Source organism: Alligator sinensis, unplaced genomic scaffold, assembly GCF_000455745.1.
Source record: "Alligator sinensis unplaced genomic scaffold, ASM45574v1 scaffold1216_1, whole genome shotgun sequence".
NCBI classification, from domain to species: domain Eukaryota; kingdom Metazoa; phylum Chordata; order Crocodylia; family Alligatoridae; genus Alligator; species Alligator sinensis.
The window spans coordinates 454,559-469,728 of record NW_005842018.1 but is presented as its reverse complement, the minus strand read 5'-3'; the positions used below and the strand labels follow the sequence as shown (position 1 = coordinate 469,728).

The following is a 15,170-nucleotide window of genomic DNA, read 5'->3' as shown; positions in this document are numbered from 1 at the left end:
ACTATATTTTGTTCTGGATAACAAGAGTTTGATGGTGTTTCCCAAGTAAAATATTGCAGGATTTCCTTTTGTACAAGAGTTGTTCCAAATTGTCCTTTTGTCTCAACAGGACTGAATGTTTTTCAAGGACTGGCTTATGTTTGATTCATGTACCGGGCATCTACAGCTTATTTATAATAATAGTAGGCTTATTCTGTCTGTCCAGAGCACTCTGATTGGTTGTCTTGGCAGCCAATCGCAATGTTTACTGAAACGACCAATCACAGTGCTCCCGACAGACAGAACAAGTGTGTTATTATTATAGATCCCGAGACATTTCAAACAGATGTGCAGGCAAGTCAGAGCTAGAACCACTGCTACAGAGGGAAGCACCAGGGTCCCCTGCAGCTCAGGGTTGCATGACCCACTGGTAGCTTGCTCCCCGGCTGTGGGAGATGCAGGCAGGCTCTGGGAGGAAAAAAAAAAGATCAGGCCCCTTGCTGCCTCACCCTTGCCCTGCCTATGAGAGCTGCTGCTGGGTCATGCAGCCCCTGAGCTGCGGGGGTGGGGGCCCAGCGCTTTCCTCTGTGGTGGTGATGTCCCCTGGGGCCATGCAGGCAGGGTGCTAGCTGTGCAGGTCCAGCTCCAGCTTGCAGGCAGCATCCACCAGATCCAACAGTGCACAGGGCACTGGAAGCCTGGACATGCTTGGCATGCTTCCAGTGCCCCATACACCATCCCCACCACCTTCCCTCTGCCTGGGACTGCCTGGGAATGGGCTGGTTGCCCCAGCAAAGCAGCAGGAGGGCATCTGGGTATGCTGGCAGCTGGAGAAAGTGGCGGGGACGGTGCATGGGACACTGGAAGCCCGGCAAGCCCAAGCTTCCCTGAGCACGCCTGGGCTTCCAGCACCCTGTACACCATCCCTTCCTCCTTCTCTGGATAGGGCCCTTGTACATGTGAGGAATATTGCTGTAATTTGTTATGTAGCAAGCTAAAGTACCTGGGATGGGTTTTAGTTTGCTACATAAAAAAGTCATTTAAATTGAAATATGCTGCCGAACATGTACACTGTTACAAAATTTAATTGTAACATGCTGCCAAACGTGTGCACTGTCACACAATTAAATCATTAAACAGGGCAATTAAGCCACTAAAAGAGGCAACTTCCTCACATGTACAAGGACCCTTCATCACATGTGCAAGGGCCCTCTTACTTTATGACTATGAGCAAGTCATAAGGTCAGACTTTTGACAAAATATGTATTTATATTCCTATACCTGTGTTTACACGTGGACAGCTTTATGTAGCCTTTTCGAGGGTGAGAAGTTTGGATTCCATTAAAGTATTCAATCAAGATTTTTAGCTATCCTTTGTATTTAAAGAAATACTTTTGCAATAGAAATTTAATTGCAAATGTTTTGAGGGTTTCAGATAGTATGATGCATAGACATGCCCTATACTGTGATGGCACCTCAAATACTACCCACTTGCTTCCTGACTATTGTAGAGTAGTTAACTTCTGGTATTCATTTTCTCGTAGAATGATTTTAAGGAACATTGTTAAAGAACTGATTACTTGCTGCAAGCATGTTAGCTCTTAAATGCAAACATGAGTTATGGATACCAGTTAGGGATGTGTGTCTGCTTCCATGAAAATCAATGGGAATTTTGTAATTGATTCCAATGGGGAAAAGATCTGAAGGGAAATAGACTCTCAATTCTATTCATTGTCAAAAGGAATTTAATTTCAGTGCCAACCTGATCTGTGCGAATTGTAGTTTGCTGTTCAATGAAAAGTCCAGTGTTACAGAAGTATGATCATACTGCTGTCTCAATGAGTTGCAAAGCCAAGTGCATTGTAAAAATAATAGATGAGATTTTCAAAGGAGCCTAAAAACTATATTACCTCTAGTCTGGAGCAGTGGTAGGGTGGCTATTTCTTCATAGCACATTTAAAAATCCTACCAATTGTGGTTTTGGTTTTGAATGTGTATATTTTTAACTCTGTAATTCCTTGTTTCACCTTGCTGCCTAACTGGATATATTGATTCTTGAACCCTGTTTTTCATTTTTGCAGAAATCATTTAATCACGTAATGTTCTGTTTCTCGACCTTCCTTTCCAGATGAGGGATCTAGTCAGTGCATGGAGCGTCCTCCTTGTACGAACAAAGACTTCTTCCAGATCCATACACCGTGTGATAAGGAAGGGAAGGTAAGCAAGAGGCTCACTCAGTTTGACTTTATTCTTTAATTCGTTGACACAGTGGAAGTCTATTGATTTGGACACCAATCAGGGAGCCAGTAACTCCTGCATTCTTATTCTTTTTGTAGCAGTTACTTTTAGGGTAGAATCCTGCTTCCTTTTGTGCATCTCAATGGCAGTTTTCTAGCAATGTAATGGCCTTTTTGGCACTTACATGCAGGAAGTAGTTCAACTTTATCTACATTGTTGGCATCTAAGTATGTGCACACAGATTAAGCATGGGCAGTAAGCTGTGCACTGACTAGGCCTGCACATGGCTATGTATAAGGGTGACCATATGCCCTTGTTTGGTCAGGACAGTCCTGGATTTAAGAGGCCAGGCCCAGCCGGCTGGTGAAAATTAAAATGAGCATCCCCGGGTGCGGAGCATGGTGTGCAGTCTGGCAGGGAGGTGGACTAGTGCAAGCTGTGAAATAGGAAGCCCTAGCAGACAGCAAAATTGCTCTAAAATTGGTTAGCTTGATTAGTGGAAAGACCATTGAAAAGGGAGACGATTGTTAACACCTTTGAAGTAAGGAACAATGGGTCATTAACAGGCCATTGATCCCCTTAGCTGCCTGAATAGTAGTACCAACGTTGCACCCTGCCGCACCACCCCCACTTCTACCTGCAGCCGTGCTGCTGACTTGTGGCAGGGCTTGGAGGGCAGTGTCCCAGATTTCACATTGTCCCATTTGGTCACCCTAGCTGTGCATGTATGCCTTTTATAGACCCATACCCACATCTAAATTGCAAAAATGAAGCAGGCCAGAAACCCATGACTAATGTTGCTAGACTCACAAGGACGATCCTCCCATGTTTTAGCCCTAAAATCACTGAGTGTTTAGGGCACTACCCAAGGAAGCCAAAACCCTGGGTTCTGGGACTTCCTTTGCCCAGGGGGGTTTGAACCTGCATCTTTTTGAGTTATCAGTATAGGGGGGGCTGAGTACTTGTTGCAGGTCAGGCATTATCCATGCCACTCTTCAGCACTTCTTTTGAAGCTAACTCTGGTAAAATAAGAGAGGGAGAAATGTTGGGCCAGGAGGATGCACACAAGCTACATGGTAGGTGGCTCTGTGAGATGTCTGCTGTTCTACAAAGGAGCCGGCCCTGAGTGTTAGCCTGGACCCTTACCCACAGGGGAGCATAAACTTCTGTACTATTCTGTATTCAATTTATCCAGTGACTATTAAAGGCAAGGGCAGGCAAGGTTCTTTGAGTAGATGTGATATCTTTTATTAGACCAACTGAGTAGCTGGGGGAAAAAAAATTCTTGGCAAGCTTTTGGGTGCAGTCACCCTTTTTTGGGCATGGGAAGTCTCGGCTAAGCTTCAAAAGGAGCACTGGACAATGCCTAACCTGTATAGGATGGTTAGAGCGTGGTGTTAGAAAACTGGAGCAAGAGACAGGTTCAAAACCCCTTAGGATGAGGTGGGCTTAGACCTCAGGTCTGCCACTTCTCTGAAGGAGTGCCCTAGCCACTCTGCAACTAGGGCTAAAAGGTGGTAGTCTCCTCCTTCCTTTGTGCTTTTTCTAGGATAAAGGAAGGAGGAGCCTTCCATATAGCGGTGTACCTGTAGCTTATTGCACATGCTCAGTAGCTGGCTTTCTTGAATCCGTATTGGCCTCTGGCTGCTTTACCACTCCATCCAGGGAGAGCACAAACCATCTGCAGACACTTTCTCAGCCTGACAAAGGGTGTTTGTGCCTGAAAGCTTGCTAAGAAGAATTTTTCCAACTTTTTGAGTTGGTCTAATAAAAGATGTTGGACTTACCCAAAGAACCTTGTCTGCCTATGTCCTTAGACCAACACAGCTACAACCTATACCCTGGCAGCTGTTTAGACACTTATTTATTCACACTTCAGGGAAAGCTGAATTTTTAGCTGTGCATGAGTGCTGAAAACACCATGTATGCAGCTAGAAAACTGTCAGTTAAGGAAGTAGAATTGCACCCCCTTAGTGATTTAGGGACAGTCACTCGGATCACCCTCTCACTTCCTCCAGGAACTATAAATATCTGTCTGAGATTTTCCTTCAGTAACTATCACCATAGTATGCAAGGTCCTGGTTTTGCCAAACTTGTGCCCACGATCTGTCTGACTTGATCTTTCTCATATGTGTAGGTGTTGACAAAATCTGGACCCAGATGCTGATAACAATACAGACTTGCCTCCAGAACCATCTTGAACATCCACTGGCTAGATTTATGATAGGGTGAACTATAATGGGGACTTTACTCCCATTTTCCCCATAGTCGTATGGGAACTCTTTTGTGAGAGGGCTGAGATCACAGCTTGGATTTTTGGGGCAAGCAGCTGCCAGCTATGACATTGTCCTGACACAAATTTTGCTGAAACTTGGCTGACATCACAGTTGTTCATTTAGGGTTGCTTTGCCCACACCCTAGATCCCCCTCCCACCTCCCTTCAGCCAACACTGGGTAGCAAGTCACCACAATCCACTCAAACCAGGTGCAGCTAACATACCACTTTCTAACAGGATGGAATTTTTCAGCCAATTACACACACCTTTTGTGTCTGAATCTGCTTTAATGAAAACGATTTTAGAATATTGACCTTCCGAATGAGACAAATCTGAACCCATGACTTACTACGCAGTACTTGTGCTCCGAAACCTCCCTCTCTAATGACTCTGAATTAATAGCCTTTTCCACTGCACCCTAAGGTACTGTGCTGTCATGCAGTTCCTGCAGATTACTTTGTAATTGAGCTGTGAAATTCAAGTCCCTCCTCAAGGCTCACTTGCTTTGATTAGCCTCCCAGTGCAGACCCACTCCTTCTGCCTTCCTGATGACCTTTCTCTCAAAGTATTGTAAAATGAACTCATCAACATATTAAACAGCTCTGTGTAGAAAGTTCCCCACACAGGAGCGTGCAACAAATGCACCCAGAGTAGCAGCAGCTGTCAGCACTCAGCATTTCTGAAAGTCAAGTCACAAATAGGTCACTCCTGAATGCTTTTCTTGCCATCACTTGTTGTACTGTGTCCATTTATGTTTGTGTGTGTAGTCTCTTCGAGTCAGGGACCTGATCCAAGGGCCAGTGAAGTCAGTGGATATCTTTTCCTGCGTACAAGATTGGGCTTGTAAGCGCCAGGACTTAAATTGAGATTTTCAAAAAGTCCAAAGGGAGTTAGATACCCCTTTCATCGACCTGCTCCTTGGAAAATTCAAGGCTGATTGGATAAGCCCCAGTCTCACACAGACTGTATACACAATATGAGTTCCACTGAGTTCAGTGGGATTACTTGTGTGTGTAAAGTTTGCTCACACTCAAGTTTTCCTTCTTTGTAGGTTCTTTAAGGCACTGGTCTGTGTTATTTTAAATGTTCTGCACACCTACTGCAAAAATAAATAATAATCAGGCAAATCTATAAATCTGAACCCTACTGCAAGTAAGAATCAAAAGGGCTGTTTAACTCTCTCTTAAATTCCCTATTGTTATATGACAGTTATAATGTAGTTGTCAGTATCATCATCCTCAAGAGCCACCCCCGAGGTATAAAGAGACAGTTAATTTTGGGTAATTTAAATGTTTCCCAGTTTTTGGAACTTACCTCATTTTCTTCTTTTTAAATATTAAACCTTTATAGGCCATCACAGCCTAGTGCAATCCAGAAACCCAAATTCTGTAAGGATCAGTCCATGATGAACCAGAGTTGCAGTTTTATTTTGCAGTGTCTATACAGAACTAAAACTTTGGTGCATACAAATCAGCGCTTATTTAATGTGGCAGTTCAGGAGAGTTCATGTGATCTGGTACTACTTTCTTTCCAAAGAAGAATGTGCTAATATGATGGGAGGAAAAATTAGGATTTTTTTTGAAATACAGGCATATGCTGAGATGATAAATAGCTTGTGAGGTTTTCAGAGGGATGTTTTCCATTGTGCTAGGCTCTTTAAAATACAGAGGAAAAAAACCTGAGTGTTTTTTTTTGTGGCACTCTTCCTACATGAGATCCCAAGTGGTGTACAGCGAAGAGTCAATGAAATAGGCAAGGGTTAAAGATGGGAAGGCCAGAGCCACAAGGTTTAGATATGGTCAGTGGTGGGCTGTTGGGATGCTTACAGGAAACCAATTAATTAAGGCCCAGAGCAAAGTTCAGCAAACTCAGTGGAAAGACCTACTGACTTGACAGGCTTTAGATCTCCTGATGGGAAGGGGAGTCAGGGATAGCACATATTTATTTATTTATTAATTAAAAAGCAGCATCCTTGCAAATGATTGGAGCCATTAGCTCATGCATTTGGAGCCATTAGCTCACCCATGTTATCTTTTTACCATTGCACTCACCCTTCATTCCCTCATATTTATTGTTCATCATAATCACTTGTTCCGTTTTGCTTTAAGTCATATTAGAAATACATTAGGGAGGGCTGCAGGTTCCTATCTGCATGTACACCACCTAGCACAATCTGGTCTCAGTCCTGATTTGGGCCATAGAGTAGTAGTGGTATCAATGATTTCCACATTTGTCAGAGGTGTTTAAGAAGAGGCTGGATAAGCATTGATCAAGTATGTTCTAGGAGTAGCTATATCTGTGCTGTACTGTGGGTATTCCCCATGCTTCTGGCCTTTGTTAGTTGGCACATGGGACTAGGAAGAAATTATTTCATCATCCTCTTGCTACATGATGTCAAGGTCTTGTTGTTATTTTTCCTCTGCTTTCCTCAGAAGCATTGCACATTGGCTGCAGCCAAGTTATGAGATTTTCACTGGGGTGTGCCAGTGTTACTGCTGGGACTTAAAACCAGAGATTCCTGGTTAGAGGGTCTTACCCATTTGCTCAGGGTCAGACTGATCACTATATTTGGGGTCAGGAAGGAATTTTACCTCATGGTCAGATTGGCATGGACTGTGGGGTTGTTTTTTTTGCATTTTTCTGTAATGGGGCTTTGTGGCCCTCTTCCTAGGATCTCATGAGCGTATATTGATAACCTTTATAGCAGCAGGACATTGGTCCTGGCCATGGTCCCCTTGCTTTACATGCAGCAGTTTAGGGTGTTATGTCTTGCATTGACTGGGATTGACTGTGTAGTTTTGCTAAGAGGCAAGACTGGATTCGTAAGGATAGATATGACCTTGATCTTGCCTCTGGCAGGAGATTGGACTAGATGACCTCTTGAGGTCCTTTCCAGGCCTACTTTCTCATAATTTTATGATTCTACAATCTGACACCATACTTTTCATTTCAGACTCAGATCATGTATAAATGGATAGAGCCTAAAATCTGTAGGGAAGATCTTCGGGATGCAATGGAGCTACCCCCTTCTGGAGAGAGGAAGGACTGTCCTCCCTGCAACCCTGGGTTTTACAATAATGGATCATCTTCCTGCACACCTTGCCCTCAGGGCATGTTTTCGGATGGGACACAGGGTAGGAGGCCTATTATCTGGTGAATTCCCCTTTTCAGTAGATCATTGCAGTGAATTTCTACCCATGTTTGTTTTGTTTCCCTAAAGGAAATCACTAGCCTGTGCATTACTTATGCTTTTATGAAGTGTTTCTATCAGCTAGGGTTCTTATCCATCTAATAATTAGTGGTTAAATGACATCAGAGCAGTGTTTGGGGATAGAGAGGTGAATGGAGAACATGAAGAATAGGTGTGTTACAGCAATAATGGATTGCTGTCATTAGTTAGTTGGCGTTAACATCCTCAGAATTATTTTTAGGGGCCACTGGAGGATAGAGTGATTACTCTGCTCTAGCATAAAATTCATCCTAATCCATCCCCTGCCAGGGGGCATGGGAGCAGAATGTTTAAGGCACTGTGCTACAGGGTCAGAGGGGTGAGTTTGTACCTTCCTCTAGGCTTGTACCAAAGTTGGCATCTGATTGTTCAGGATGTGGAATCAGAGCAGCCAGATGTGATACCTTGCACCACGTCACTTCCTTGTGTGTCAGTGAGTGTGTCTACATGAGATGGTGACAGTGCAGTAGTCTAATAATACTGCGCAGTAGCGCATCACAGCACAAATAGTGCTAAAATGCTACTGTGCAATAATATTAGGCTACTGCGCAGTAGCATCACTTAAAAAGCATTCACTGGCACTACTGTGCAGTAACTCCAGTTACTGTGCATTTATTTAGTACTGGATTATACAAGTTAATGAACATGTAGACATGCCCATTGGCTACAGAAACAGGCATGCCTTAAGTAAGCTAGTCTGACCATGTCAACTTGACATGACCTTTCACTCTTTTTCACCACCCCTCTATAACAAGGGATAACGAGGAATAATGGCCACAAATTGTTGGAGAGTAGGTTTAGATTAGACATCCACAAGAACTACTTCACAGTAAGGGCGGCTAGGATCTGGAACCAACTTCCAAGGGAAGTGGTGCTGGCTCCTACCCTGGGGGCCTTTAAGAAGCGGCTTGATGCCTACCTGACTGGGGTCATTTGAGCCCAGTTTTCTTCCTGCCCAGGCAGGGGATCAGACTTGAAGATCTACAAGGTCCCTTCCGACCCTACTTCTATGATGATTCTACCTTGACCTGTTGATTCCCCAGGACATTCTTGTCCAGCCAAGCTTATTGTAAGAGTCGTCAGCAAGGAGTCTTTTGTCTTTGCACTTTGGGTGATTGCTCTTACATCCTTAGATTCTAAGAATGATCATTCAGGTTTGAAGGGCAAGTTTTTTTTTTACACGTATCTTCCATTTCATTCTCAGTTGCCCTGTATGAAACACTATTGTTTCCCTTTATACTTGTGTAAAGTGCTGCATTTGATAGTTATTACTTGGGTGCAATTTCCTTTCCCTGCTGTTCCCCTGTAGAATGCCAGGCCTGCCCAGCTGGGACTGAACCAGCTCTTGGGTTTGAATATAAATGGTGGAACATACTGCCAGCCAATATGAAGACTTCTTGTTTTAATGTTGGAAATTCGAAGTGCGATGGAATGAATGGTGAGCCGGTCTCTCTCTACCTTGTTATCTTTCACCTTCACTGATTGTAAGAGTATTTGAGGTCATGAACAGAGAGGCTTACACTTCCGTAATCAGCATAACATATTACATTGCTGTAAAAAAAAGAAAAAAGAAAAGAAAAAAAAGAAAAGTAGTGGACAGATGACACAGACACCTAACATGGGATAACAACACAGTCATGTAGGGAACTATTCCTAAAAGAGTCCAGGGAAAAATGCTATTAGTGTAATTTGCATTGCTTTAAGTTTCATACGTCCACAACCATCCTTAAGTAGCTGTTTGCTGTGGGCAACCAGGGTATTACTTGCTCCTGTGTCGCCTAGTGGTGGCAAAGCAATTGCTGCTTACTGTGTGAGGTACCCTGGGATAGCTTCACACCTGCCTGTTCCTGATCCTAGTTAATTGTCTCTGGTATACAGAACTGAGTAAATTATACAAGAGAATGTGTTTGTCTGTTCACACTCTCAGGGCCCATCAAATACGTGCTTGGCTCAGTTAACCCCAGCATACAGCTCCTTTTCTTCCTCTCATTGCACATAGGTGTGATAAGTCAGTGGATAATCATCTTGTTGAATACCAAGCAAGACGAAATAAAGGGCAAGACTCAGCTGGAATAAATCAGCTTTGGTCTGTTAACTTTCCTGGAACAAGACCAGATGCCAGAGTCCATTTTACCTGCTAGGCATCTTAGGCGCTTAAATGTGATTGCATTCTACCTAATGCAAGTCCTGAAAATCCATTAATGAATCTGCTTTTGTAACACACTCTCTTTATTCTGAGGTACAGAAAAGTGGGGAGGAGGAGAACCTATCTGCTTTTAACATTAGATGGATCACGCTAAAGAATATACATTCTGTTACGTGCCTAATAGGTGGCGTAGGATCTGATCCCAGGTTATACCAACTGAACAGCTTAGAGTACATTAAAGATGTAGTTAGCCATGCTACAGAGTACAGGGTGCATCTAAGGCAGTAGTTCTTTTTAGACTCAAGGCATGCACTGATAGACTTGAGGCACCCCTTGGAAAATGTCAGGTCTTAGTTTTTGCTCTTTTTTGACTACAGAAAAGTAATAGAGCAATTCTTCTGTTGCAAAGACCTCACATCACACCAGTCAGAATGCTTTTTTAACACTGAATTCGTACGTGAAAACCCTGGGTTTATCTTGTCAATCGTGTTTGCTCACCTAATAGAGCTAACATTTTACATCACACTTGAAATATTCTCAAGGCACCCCATGGTGTCCTGGCACCCTGGTTGAGAATCAGTGAGCTAAGGGTTATATAGGAAAATAAATGTCCACATTTTTGTTGTACTGTAGTTTCTTCCTATTTATCCTTAATGTCATTTTTCCTGATCATTGAGACTTGAGGAAACACCCCACACCTGGTGTCTTCAGAGTCTTCTCCCTGCATGTGTCCTGAGGTGGCAGCAGAAAGCAGTCACAGTGCAGCTGTGGACATGTTCCTATTCAGAGATTTATTATGCCTGTACTTCTGTGTGCGCCTATGAGGAACTGCTCCTGTCCTGTTCTGTATAAGAACTACTGCTCTCTAGGGTGCATGATAAGGCTGCTTCACTAACATAATTCAAACCACATACTTAAACTTAAGCACATACATTCCTAGATTATAGATTTTAGAGCACAAAGGGACCATTCCAGTCATCCAGTCTGACCCCAATTTACTGAATTTCAAGTTTCTTGTTAAATCACAGCTTCAAAGGTGACATTTGCATCTGACATGGACAATGTCCAGGAGCTGATATCCATCCTGAAAATGTCTTCCTTTTTAAAAGAAATTAGTTTTTTGACAATTTGTTCCAATTATATTTTTCAATCACTAATTTATTTACTGAATTATTGAAAACCCCTGTATTATATAGAGAGATGAGGACACTTTTATATAAACTGTCTGTTTCTGGAAATGTGGATTTTTTTCCTTTGCAGGTTGGGAGGTGGCTGGTGACCATATTCAGAGCGGGGCAGGGGGCTCTGACAATGATTTTCTTATCCTGAATCTGCACATCCCAGGATTTAAGTAAGGATCACAGTTTCTTTGTCAGTTTGTATTTTATTTGCCAGCTCTTGCACTTGCTTTACATTAACTCCTGATTGGAAAACAAAGTTTGGTTCTTCAGTACTAGATCATTTATAAGTAACCAGTTACTCCATACGTTATTGTGACTGGGGCTGTTGACATCCCATGCCCCAAATCTGTCATCAGATCTGTGCAGACACCACTGAAGTCGCTTCAGCACCATATGGGTGGAGGAGTCCTTTACACATCAGATAGCAGAGTCAGGATCTTTGCTGTTTGCTAAGGACCAAACTGCTTTCACTTGAACAGGAGCAAATTAGGTGCAATTTCTATTGAAGTCAAAGTAAAGTAAACCTGATATTAGGGCTGGCATCCCATGGACCTCACTCAAGTGAGCAGTGACTTGGAAGTTAATGGTGTGATGCTTTCTAGGACACAAGGCCAGTTATATCTTTTTAGATTATGAGACAGCCCCACCTCCCATCAGAAGGTAGAGGAAAAATTACCCTGAAAGGGATCACAGTGGAACAGTGAGTATCTTCTGTGATATGCCCCACCTTCTCCTGCTTCTGTACCGTAGGCTCCTACTAAACATTACACATATTACTTTATTGCCTGGTTAATTGCTAAATTAATTTAGACCGGCCACATGTGAAAAGTAAGACCAGCCACTAGTGCAAAGTAATTATCACACAATAAAAATCACTATCCAGCTATAAAAAGACCCAACCAACAATAATGTTAGTGCTTGAAAATGTGTAATAACTCTCTAGCTGGTTTCTGTTTGACTTTAATTTGAACATGTATCAGGGTCCCGGGAGGGATTTGTGTGTACTCAGCATCACCCTGAGTCACTCAGCATTTTGCAGCATATTTAAGTCCTATGTGCAAGTCCTGCATGCAGCTTGCAGCATAAAATCTACACTAACATATTTGAAATCAAAGCCTTTGTGAATCCAGACATTGGCTATGACCTTAATCCAGCCAAATGTTACATGTATGCATTTATGGATAATATTTTCCTCTAGAAGTGAATCAGAGAACTTGCATAATTAGATTTATTTATATATATATGTATGTATATATATATATATACTTACTGGTAAATTCTTTGCTGTACCCAATAACACAATCGATGGAAAGGTAAGGGGTAGGCACATGACTTAGACCAGGCTCTAAACTACTTCCTAATGCCGATGTGGTTTCCAAGGCATTCAGTGCAGTAAATCACTGGGATAATTTTAGGTGTCACTAAATTCTATGTCTTTATTTTAGCACCGTGGTTAGGTCAAAGTCGAGTTGCAAATACAGCCTGGTATCATAAGAACTGCCATTTACTAGGTCAGATCATAGGGCCATCTTGTTCCATATCCTGTGTCACAGTGGCAGAGAGCGGATGCTGAAAGGGTGGGTGAACTAGTTGGGCATTATACACATACTTTTTTTCCTGCAACACACCGGAGATCCACTGCTTCAGAGCAGACTTGATTAATTGAGTCTGCTCCGAATGCAAGCTGAGGCAAACTACACTGCACTGCGTGCAGTTGTATAAGCAGCGAAATGCATGTCAACATGCAGAAAATGGCAGCAGTGTGCTTTTGAACTAAAGCATCTCTGAGGTGTTTTAGTTCAAAAGCGCTTTGCTGCCATTTTCTCAGCACTGATGTGCATTTCACTGCCTATATAACCGCAAGTGTCACAGTGCCGGGCGCTTTTCAAAGTGCCCAGTGCTGTGACGCATGCATATGTAAAAATGTCTGGTATGACTAATGTTTTTTCCATCGGTCCTCTCCCAGTTGCAGCCTCCAGCATTTACGGTTATAGTATTTGCAGGTTTGTTTGGATACAAAAATTATGCCACTTGAGCTAAACCAGTATAATTAAAGTGGTCCGTCCCCTTCCTCCAGTGCAGACACAATTATGGTGGCATAAATATGCTGCCTAACTAATTTAGCTGTTCCCATCTGGGAAAGAAAATAAGCTGTACAAGAATAAGACACTTGTACACCAGCATAATTGTATTCACCCTACTGACTGCAGTGATATAGCAGTATCACTAATGAAATCATACTCCTAATCAAAAATGTCATTGTAGCCAACCCGCAGTGCTGCAAGGATTGATGGACCAGGCCTTCTGTTCGGGGCAGACTTTGTGTGAATGAATTTTAAATTCTCCAGGCATTTGAAAAAGAAATAGTTTGACTGACTGCTAAGTGTTTGTAGAGAACTTTGTAAATATTTCAGTTCCTCCCTGTTAAACAGACCTCCAACGTCAGTGACTGGAGCAACTGGGTCGGAACTAGGACGGATTACATTTATTTTTGAGACCATCTGTTCAGCAGATTGCGTGCTGTACTTTATGGTGGTAAGTGAGACCTTTTACTCCATGACAGACGAGTGAGCTTGGCATTCCACATGTCACTTTAATATCTGTACATAGAGGCGATTAGCTGCACTAGGTTTACGATGATGAAGATTAAGTGTGGCATTAGTTTAGTATCTGCAGTGCCCTTGTAGGTGGATTTAATTGATGATCTAGCAAGTTTTCTCCATCATTTGTGGTATGATCTCATTCTTCTTTGAAGAACAGAAAACAATCAGTAAGTTGATGGAAAAAAGGACCGCATTCTGTCCTTTTTGACTTGACCTGATAAAACTCCAGTTGACTGCACTAGGATCAGAATTTCACCTTCTAATGATGTCATGTTCAGGGTAAAGGGCACAGGAAAGGAAAAACTCTTCTTACCCATACTAGACTGTCAGGCGATCACTAAGCCCTTTGCTGAACCCCCTGCTCATCTCATTGCTTTGACATGAGACATCAAGAAGTAGAATGTCCCTCAAATGGAGGCGCTCAAAATTAGCATCTACTTTCTGAAAAACTGGCATTACTCTCACTCTGCCTGGATTTACCCCATCTATTTTCTTCAGTTTTCAAGTCAGAAGGGACCATGTGGATCGACCTAGTCTGACTCCTGTATAACATAAGTCACAGGACTTTCCTCAATTCGTTTTTGTTTGAACTAGAGCATTTGCTTCAGAAAAGCTCCCATTCTTTACTTAAAAATTGCCAGTTGTGGAGAAATAGAGACAAATGTATTTATTGTCCATTGCTAAGCACCATATACAAATAAAAGGCCTTCTCAATACATTAAGCATCAACTATTATTATAAAATATTCTTATATTTCAAACCTCCTTCATTAATATTGTTTCTATTTTATTATGGATTTTTGTAGGATGTTAATAGAAAAAACACTAATGTGGTGGAATCCTGGGAAAGAAGTAAAGAGAAACAGTCCTACACTCACATTATCTCCAAAAATGCTTCTTTCACGTTCACATGGGCCTTCCAGAGAATAAACGAAGGCCAGGATGTAAGTATTTGATATTTAAGCCAGGATTTAACAGGAGAGCCTCCCTCTGAAATTCACTCAAGTACTCAAAATCCCAGTCCACCCACTCAAGCCTGTTTCTTGCTTCATTTATAGAGAAAGCTGGCATAGGCCTGCTGTCCAACTTAATAGAAACCCTGTATTTACCATCTGTATTTGGGGTCACACAGTGGGAATATATTGTACTTCTAATAATGGCTAAGTAGGAAGGTGCAAAGTGGTTCACTAAAAATAAAAAGGCAAAAGGACAACAAAAACAGTGAAAATCTGGATAGCAAGACATCTTGGGTAGCCTCCAAAAATGTGAATGATCCTTTGGGAGAGGCCAGGATCTCTCCCTTATTTTAGGCTGAACCTTGCTTTCATCTGGCACAAACTTGGTATTGTCCTGCTTCATCAGTAGGAGACAGCAAAATGCTAAAATGCTAAATTGAGAAATGGAGAGCAAAGCAAATGCTATAGATGTTAATGATGCTAATCCCATTTGTACTTGTGCAGCATCTCTTATTTTATATCTTTTACTGCAAACTATCCTGCATTTAGATTCTGATTCAACA

At 42.3% G+C, this 15,170-nt stretch overlaps 1 protein-coding gene across 1 annotated transcript in view; it reads left to right on the top strand.

Moving 5' to 3' along the window:
• Nucleotides 1-15,170, top strand: part of KIAA1324L (KIAA1324 like) — a 169,046-nt gene that overhangs the window by 119,981 nt on the left and 33,895 nt on the right. Inside the window, exons 8-13 of the mRNA XM_006022111.3 lie at nucleotides 2,108-2,196; nucleotides 7,447-7,627; nucleotides 9,032-9,160; nucleotides 11,129-11,219; nucleotides 13,482-13,584; nucleotides 14,458-14,595. Of these exons, the coding sequence (XP_006022173.1) occupies nucleotides 2,108-2,196; nucleotides 7,447-7,627; nucleotides 9,032-9,160; nucleotides 11,129-11,219; nucleotides 13,482-13,584; nucleotides 14,458-14,595 (731 nt within the window). The remainder of the gene's footprint in view (nucleotides 1-2,107; nucleotides 2,197-7,446; nucleotides 7,628-9,031; nucleotides 9,161-11,128; nucleotides 11,220-13,481; nucleotides 13,585-14,457; nucleotides 14,596-15,170) is intronic.